A 9,319-nucleotide genomic window follows, 5' to 3' on the forward strand; every position below is an offset into this window, starting at 1 on the left:
AACTTGAGAACGAGACCTTGTTTAATGGGTATTGAGCTCTTAACCGCTCACCCAACAGGCGTCAGGTATTTTAGGCGTCTTTGTTGCTTGGAAAAATCAACCATGGCGTCATGAACTGAAAATTTTTGAAAATGCACCCTCGGATTTAACTGATGTATAACCCAAGGTCCCTGCAAAGTGATTACAGAAACTGAAATGAAGTTGCAAGCTTCCGTCTTCCAGATCTTTTAATGCTTATAACTTGGTTATTATGATGGAATGATTTCATAATAAACAAAGATGTTGAGGTACACAAATGTGTAGTAATTCGAATTTTTTGATTCTCGGATGCCAAAGTATTACATGGAACAACTAGAATTGGAACTCGTGAATGATATTTGAGACATTGATAATGTAACTTCAGAGAGGTTAAATAACGTTAACATGTACATATTATTGTACCCCTCTAGCAATCAAAGCTAGATCATTTTCTCCTTTTTTCACCTTATGGATAAACTTGGAAAACTCAAAAGCTCAAATATAAATATTGTAACTAAATATGAAAAACAACGTATTGATAACCAATCTATATTGGTTTTGGAAAAACGAAATGCAAAAATAGTTTTAAAAAGTTTGTTGTAAAATAAAATATGATAAATTAAAGGTAAAAAGGTAATTTTATCCGAAGGCACTTTTTCAAAAAATTGAAAGCTATTTAGCTTGGGTTAAACTCTTGGCTTAAAAAGTTGTTTTTTAATTTGAAATCTCAATGGTAAACAAAACCTGAATAGATTTGAATAACTTTTCTACCTTGAATCAAACAAAAAGCCATAAAATGAAACCGGATAGAGCTTAAACTACGGGCGAAGAGACTCAAAATGGCGTTTCTTTTACAGATTCAATGGCGGGGGGCACCGGCACTAAGGCAGAAAACAGTAATAGTGCTGCTTCTTCAAAGCACAGAAAGGTCCATATAACCAATGACATAAACGAAGAGGAATTAAGACAATCCACAAATTTTATATTCAAAGCATCTCCCGCCAACATTGCAATTCTTTTAAGTTCAATCAATCCTTAAAATGTAAAACTAAAATCAAACTCACCTGCAACTGCAATTCTACAGATTTCAATTCTTAAAGTTCCTTCCTACCAAAATAAAAGGCTAGTGGCAAATTCTGCTTTCAATCAAGGGAATTTAGAATACATTGTATTCAAAAAAATTGGATAAGAATCACTGGCACCAAAATAAATAGACGCATCAAGCAACCAAGAAATAAAAAGAGTTTGGCTTGTAATCAACATGCACAACCGCCTCTTTGCTCGGTTTCGGTCACAGCCTCTGGTATGCCCTGGAAATATCTGCAATCATATGCACATAAGATATCAGTCAAAAAAATAAATCATAAACTGCATAGCCTTGTGGTCAATCTTAAAATGTTAAAACCATCTACACAAGACCCAATATTTTTAAAGGTGAATAAGTGGAAGAAGAAACAGTTTATTACGGTAATTTTGGAAGTTAATATGTATTTTGGCACCATTGAACAAATAGTATGGAAACAAAAGTGCTAATGCGAAAGAGTGATAAAAAGGAATCGCATTATAAAATTTAGAATATAACTACATCACAAGAAGAAACATGAAGACTTATATCCTACTAAACAGTATACAAGTAAATTTTCATCTATATCAATTACAATAAGTATGCTGGTAATAAGTAGGCATATGATAAAAGCAACATGCTTCATTGCATCGCTGTCATAGGTTTTAACCTTGACTAAAGACAGCAGAAGTTATCATGATTCTCACGAAAACCATTTCCTGTGGAGTTCTAATTCTTGTGATTTCCACTGCTCACTTAAAGGGCTTAGGTCAGCATACCACATTGAACTGTCTAGAAGCAGCTTACTCTTTAATTACATATCATCTTTCCTCATCAAGCACACAAATAGGATTATAGTAGCACATTTCCACTATTTATAAATGAACCAATGTCCAAATGGACAACCCTGTTAAGGAATATGGGTCTACCTAATACTGCATACCCTATTCTTTTCACTAAATATATATGTTAAATTTATGACTTTCACACTATGAACAAAAGATATATATGTTAAGTTTGAGATTTTCACACTACCAATCAGATAAGACGAGGCAAATCCAGTAATATCCTAATCAGGTTAACAAGCAACTGTACCTTTACGCTCCTAACGTAACCCAAATTATACTCTAAAAAACATGTTGAAATGTTAATGACATATTCCATTATTCCTTGGCAACATCATCCTCTTTCCCTAACAATTATAATGTCCCAAAAGCTAATGATCACAGTGTGCAGTAAAAATGCAAGACGAGCATAATTATCTCTGAATCACAGTGGTTGATGAAACAAAGCATCTTTTTTGTCAATAACACCATGTTGGAACAATACTAATGTAACTGGCAAAATTCACTCCAACCAGGGAATAGACTTACATGTCCTGCTCGCGCTCATTAGCTAGAGCAGTTTTGGCAATACAAAGGAATGCAGCGTCAACATTGATATCTTCTTTTGCTGATGTTTCAAAGTAAGGCATGTTTCCTTTTGATGCACACCAGTCTTTTGCTTTCTTCTCTGAGACCTACATGACTCAAGACATCACCTTTTAGGCAGCTGTGTGAAGGTAAAAGAAAATTTTTAATTGTAGATACTATATTTCCTTACCACTCGGCTATTACCACCATCTATATCTATTTTGTTCCCAAGCAATATAAAAGGAAATGTCCTGGGATCAGCTGGATTTGCCTGGAATGAAAATGAAAACAGAAACCATATTCAGCACTCAAAACAGATGGAAACCACTTGTTCAAAGAAACTAAGATACAGTTTAGAGGAATGAAAACATAAACACAAAAGAGTAAGCAACCTTAGAAATTAAATTGGCTGCTAGGAAAGATCATGCACATTGAAAGGTCAACAGGTCACATGTCTCATAATCAATTCCTAACTAGACAAATATTAGCATGAGAGTCACCAATCCTTAAAGGTGCTGTTCCCTTGCCCATAATTACTAAGATCTTCTTTTGATCTGCTTACTTAAACCCATACTGCTTCTATGAATCAGCTTTGACCAGATGACTAAGCAAAGAAGTGTTGGGAAAATACGCCCATTGATGACCAAAAGAACAGCAGAAGGGCAAAAAATTAGCTCAAGTCAGAAAATCAGAATGCACATTTGAGGTTTTATCACTCGCTCTAGTGGCTAGAGGCAATTATCCAACACTTCTCTAAATAAAATTGTATGTTTCATACATATTCTTTCCAGGTGCAAAAATGAATAACCGTGAAATAAAAAAAGATGAAGACAAATTGACAAGGATAACAAAAAACCAGTTATGAGACCCATTTTTACCTTAAAGTGGAGGATAAAATTAAATCAACCTATGTCCTAAAATCAAGTCATCTAATGTCAGCCCTATAATTAGGCAAAGAAAATATTTGCTTACTGTATTTACAACAAAAACGATAGATAAAAGCAAGCAATCCAAAAGAATTTATGAGCGCAACCATAATGTGCCAAAGCTAGGCTGAATAATGTATTTGAACTTATGAAACCATTGGTAATTCCAGTATCATAAGTATTTGAAAGCAGACACTCGTAACAAGAAGTAAACCCATGCATTTCTTCTTCCATTTGGAAAATAAAAGAAACAAGCCTTTGGTCAAGGTCACTCAATGATTCAGTTCTAAGGATATTGAAAGATAACATTTCTTTTCATAAAAGGCTCCCTTTGAACGGAAAAATTATTCCATGCCTATTGCTGTGCACACATCTTGTATCTTCTGGCGCAAGATGGCCTTAACAAGAGCTATTTATACAACCCAACTGAAATAAAGAGATTGTTAAATTCAGAAGTATACTCCTCTAATAACAATCCTTTTTGCCTTAATAAGAGCTATTTATACAACTCCGTTGCATAATCAGCTCGTAGGAATTGCTCAGCAATTTTGCTTCCATGGGTTCCCATGTTGATATTAGGCTTAACTTTATGTTCACTTTGTTCTTCAACTCTCTTCCACCCTTGCAGCATAGTGCCTTTCAATTTTAGTTTCACATACAAGATCTTACTAGCCTCCACCATAGGTTTTCACTCAATACAATTCTCCAAGCTAGCTTCCCAATCTTTTCCAGCCTCCAGCATAGACTTCCACTCAATATAATTCTCCAAGCTATCTTCCCAACCTAAGTAATCCTCCACATGCATATTTCCATGTAAATCAGCTCCTCCAATCCACCTCATTCTGCACAATTTGTGGGACAAGGCACCATGAAGGTGGTTTCCTTCCTTTTCATAATCAGATTCAGCAGCAAGACTACCTTTTGGTACATCAAACTAGTTGTTCGCACCTTTTGTAATTTCCATCTGGGTTCTGACTAGCTCCTATAGCGGTTCAGCATAAACGGCACATGATAATTCTTCAAATACACATCGTATTACAGCCAATTTTGTTTCTTGACCCTGATTTCCTCTTCCTCAATGTCTACCACATCAAACAGTGGCTTAAAAGCAAATCCTACTATAAACTCTAGGATCTAGTTGGCATTTGATATAAAATTGGTGAGGTTTAGGGAGAAAACAGCAATAAATCCAGAGATGAGAGAACTAAGGCTGAAAAACAAATAAGATTGAAGTTGGAACTCGAGAAAAACATAAGGTTATAAAACCTCTAGTTGTTCCATCCATTAATTCAAAGGAAAAAATAATGTGACTGTCAAAGCTATTTTACAGCTATTTATATAGGGCTACGAATAAAGCTTCAATTCTAGCCCCATATTTAAACCTTAAAGATCAACTTATAATCCTAACCGTCTGTCTGTATGTCTAGTAGTAACTAATAAAAAAGAACTAAAATAACAAAATAACCTAATAGTGAAATTGCACAATAATAGTAGTTCCTGGCGTAAATTTAACAGCTAACTTTGGATCCTAGACAAATCATGCATATTAGCCATTAAAGAGGAAGTTGTGCATGTTTTGTAGGAAAAAGGTGGACAACTCCTTAGATTTTATTAATAGAATTACATATATATCTTAAGCTTTTTTGTATTCTATATGCGCACACACACAAACAAACATATCTTGCGCATTACCTCACTTAGGAAACACTCATTTTTGTACCTTGCATCCCGTGCAATATACAGGTTCTAGCACATCAAATGTACATTGTGCCCTTGACAACACAAGTGATAAGAATGAATGTCGTGGGTTAGACTTTTTTCTAGACTCTCAAGATATATATGACTAAAAACCAGCTGTTATCTCACACTTCAGCCTTCCACTGGTCTATTTTAAATCATTTAAGTAGGCTACTGTTAAAGTTAGCACATAAGTTGAAGAACTTACGCCTAAAAAGTAAATGAACCAATTTAAACTCAAACATGACTTGAGTCTAATAAACAAAAATCTAGTAGACAAGGATATGTTGTATCAATGTGAACAAGGCACGTGCATACCAGGGAGACGGAGAGGAGAGACGCCTTAAAAGATATTAAAAATATAGAAATAAATACGTTTTTTATAGCTTATTTATAACTTGCAGTGAAGCAGGATAAATTCCATATTCAGCAAGGTTGGAAAGGTTTAACCAGTAGTTGTAGAATAAGTTAATATATGATGCATTGCTAGCTGACATCCCTTGACAAAAAGGAATATATTTATCATGGCAGGGGTAATAAAAGCATTTCAACATGCATTACACATTCTCCTGACGTGTTACAACTAAGTAAGTTGATGTTATAGAGGCACAAAAACAATTTAAAGTGAAGCATATCGTTCAATAGGACATGCAAAGCATAATTCACTAAACAACTAAAACCAATAAGAAAAAGGAAAGAACAGAGAAAGGGGGAAAGGAAACCTGTTTAAGAAACTCGTCATGCCAATTATCAAGGGTATCGAATGATTTCATAACATTAACATCGTAAACTAGCACACAGCAATCTGCACCCCTATAGAAAGCGACACCAAGACTCTGAAACCGCTCCTGTCCTGCGGTATCCCATATCTATCCAATGCAATCCAAATAAACCATAAACATGCCTTCCATGAAAACTTCAAAATCAAGCCATAAGAACATAAAAATATCCAGAAATAAATAAAAATAAAATAAAATCTCTACTTGCAGAGTGACAAGGCGATCGTCAATCTGGAGTTCCTTAGTGACAAAATCAGCACCAATGGTTGCTTTATATTGCTGACTGAACTTCTTATGAACATATCTAAATTCAAGCAGTTAGTTCTAACAAGAAAGCTCCTTTTACAGTAAATAAACAACCTATAAATGAACTGAGATTATTCAGATAAAAATTAACATTAAAATCAACTTGACCCATAATACAAAATTTAAGATCCAAAAATTAACCCTCAGAAAAATAAGAGAGAATTTACACAAAAATAAGAAGATTCAAATACAATTACTGTTGAAAGGATACTGATTCATCAAAGACGTCTTGCCCACCCTGACATTGACAATAATCCATCAATTACAGAAATAATACAAAATACTTATTTAAAAGAAGAAACTATAAAAATTGAAAACTAACATACCCGCTGTCGCCGAGAACAATGACCTTGAGCAACGTTCGTCTTCTCATTGACATGGCGGTAAAATTAAGGGAAAATTTCCAGTTGTGGTTGATTGATTTGAATTTGATTTACGTTTTTTATAAATCTTTTTTCAGAAAACTTAATTTTTACACTTTTGTTTAAAAAAAATTGTTTTGCCCTTTTGGGTGCTTTATAGTACTGTAGATGCAAAGAAATTCTTTTCTGTACTGTCTCTCTTTTCTATTGTAAATATAAAATTGTATTTTTTAAAATTGAAAAGGACACCGAACTTTTCCGAGCGCTTATTTAATTAATTAATTAATTAATTAATTAAAATTTTGGTTAAATAGTAACAAATAAACAAGGAAACTAAAAATTGGGAATTGCGGTGCCGGACGGTTGCCGATTGCGTGAAGGAACTGACTGCGCATGTTGGTCTTTACCCTTTCCGAATGTACTAGTTTCAACTTTCAACTCATAAGTGGCTGCTTATTTATTTATTTTTCTTAATTTTAAGGGTTTTTTTCGAAGATGACCCCAATTTTTTTATTAATTATAAAAATGATCCACTGAAAATAACTCATTTGTTACATAACCTCAGTGTTTCTGTTACTATTGATGACATCATTCCTAATAATTGTCCAATCATTAATCGATTTAAAAAATAATAATTTTTTAGGTGTCATTGTTGTTGAGAGAAATAGTTATATGAAATTATAATTCTATGCTATTTCTATTATTTGAGAATGATAAATTAGATTTTTTTTTTTGATATTTATTTTTTTATCTTAAAAAAATTTAAATTCAACTAAAAATATTAAAAATTAAAAAAAAATTATATTTATTATTATATTATTAAAAAGAGATAAAAATGACATGAACTCGTAATTTTATATAATCCCTTCTCCATCGTTGTCACTGACAAAAACCAATATATATACGCGTATCTCCATTAAAAATACTCATATTCTGAAAAGAAAATATTTTAATAGTTATCGTGGTTCTTATTGACGGTATCAATATTTTTATTTTAAGAAAATGGGTGTCAGATTGATACCCGTTGGGATTGGACTATCGCAATATTTTAAGATTTTAATCAATCAACGTATTGTATATCCATGCTATTGGACTACTGCAATATTTTTTTAACAAAAAGATTTTATTATAATATTTTTTTAAATATATCTCTTATATAACCATTTAAATATTTAAAAAGAAATTACGAGAATTCAATAATAAATACTTACAGGTAATAACTACTATGAGAATTAAAATGTTTTTAATTTTTAAATTAAATGAATAAATTTGAGTATTGAGTTTAATATTTAATTTTTTCGCTAAAATAAACAGCATAACATTCAACTTTTCCCGTTCTTTTTCTTTTCACAAAAGAAAATAAAATCTGAAAGCAAAAGATTATCCAAATAAGAGCGAGGTAGATTAAATCTTAAATTTATGACTTAATTTATCTAATTTAATTTAAGGGTTTAAAATAATATGGCTCTAGAGTTCTCATTTTAAGAATTCTTATTAAATTGCCATCAAATAATATATGTTCAATCAATCAAAATTAAAAACGACTTAATATAATTTCTTATATATGTTTGATCAAACGAAATTAGAAATAATTCAACACAAAATATAACGAACTGAAAACCAGGATATACATAAATAATACCCACATATGGTGAACTAAACTTAAAATAATTCGAAAGAGAACTCACACATGATATTTATATATAAAAGGACTCAAAGTTGATCGCGTAAGGTCTTAGAACTAAACCATTACCAACACTACTAAGACCTCATTGAAAAATATATAATATATATTTTCATATAATCTTTTATAAGTTTGTAGTTATATATTTTTAATTCTTTTAAAAATTTAGATGATGATGTCAACTTTAAGATAGTATTACATTGTCATCTCTAATTCTTAGGGTAAATTTAGATGGGCGGTGTGTTTACCTGCGGTTAGTGTAAAAACAGCGGTGGCGGTGAAATTAAATATTGTAGCGTAAGACAAAAAGTTAACTAAACGCACCGTACCGCACCCAATCGTCCATCCAAACCCACATTTAAAATACTAATACTATTTTATCTCTTTTTAATATAATAGATTTGTTAGACTGTGCCTAAAATGTAGAGTAGGGTTGAGTTTGTCTGTTTGTGCAACTCTTTTTCTTAGGAAAGAAAAACAAGGGGAAAACATGTAACCAACCATTTACACGTTTAACATATTCTCTGCCCCTCTTAAAATATCACCATTGACTTTTTCTTATGGTTAAACCTTAAAATTGCGAGTTCAATTATTTCAAATATCTTAATAAATTAAAACTTATTAATATATATTTAGAGACTAATTCGATTTTTTAAATATATATTTAAAAATTTTATCAATAATAAATTTAAAATAATAACAAACAATGTTAAAAATTTTGTAACTAAAATAAAAATACCACAATTTTAATAAGGGTCTTTTGGGATGAATGTTCATTTTTAATGTAGTGTGTTTAAGTTTTTTTTTATCTTACGTTACAATATCACTTTAATATCTAATTTTATTATCATCATTATTTTTACATTAACCATAAATAAATACTGTAGATTAAAAAAAGTTATAAGAGAAGAAATGAAAAACCAATGACATGTTGAAAAGGTTCCTTCACAAACCCACAAGAAATTGAAGGAGCAAAAGTTTGGGCTTTCAAATTGAAATCTGGAGACCATTTGTGTAGAGAAACATTAATTA

General features: G+C 31.7%; 1 protein-coding gene across 1 annotated transcript; it reads right to left on the bottom strand.

Annotated features, from left to right (window-relative positions):
- Positions 1-979: 979 nt before the first annotated feature.
- LOC121217875 (ras-related protein Rab7) lies at positions 980-7,034 on the bottom strand. Its single transcript, XM_041094397.1, has 7 exons — positions 6,568-7,034; positions 6,453-6,479; positions 6,140-6,239; positions 5,879-6,025; positions 2,684-2,764; positions 2,455-2,600; positions 980-1,338 (listed from the first exon to the last, which is right to left on the bottom strand). The coding sequence occupies exons 1-7, from the start codon at positions 6,618-6,620 to the stop codon at positions 1,275-1,277; spliced, it is 618 nt and encodes a 205-aa protein (XP_040950331.1). The 5' UTR covers positions 6,621-7,034; the 3' UTR covers positions 980-1,274.
- Positions 7,035-9,319: the final 2,285 nt, after the last annotated feature.

The sequence above is a fragment of the Gossypium hirsutum genome, chromosome D05, assembly GCF_007990345.1.
Source record: "Gossypium hirsutum isolate 1008001.06 chromosome D05, Gossypium_hirsutum_v2.1, whole genome shotgun sequence".
NCBI lineage: Eukaryota > Viridiplantae > Streptophyta > Magnoliopsida > Malvales > Malvaceae > Gossypium > Gossypium hirsutum.

Bases quoted from the DNA above. Each gene is read 5' to 3' on its own strand.
- LOC121217875 (XM_041094397.1), bottom strand. From the start codon at position 6,620: ATGTCAATGAGAAGACGAACGTTGCTCAAGGTCATTGTTCTCGGCGAC. The intron at 6,480-6,567 runs GTATGTTAGTTT...TGTCAATGTCAG, and splicing joins ATTGTTCTCGGCGACAGCGG to GGTGGGCAAGACGTCTTTGA. The intron at 6,240-6,452 runs GTATCCTTTCAA...GCTTGAATTTAG, and splicing joins AAGACGTCTTTGATGAATCA to ATATGTTCATAAGAAGTTCA.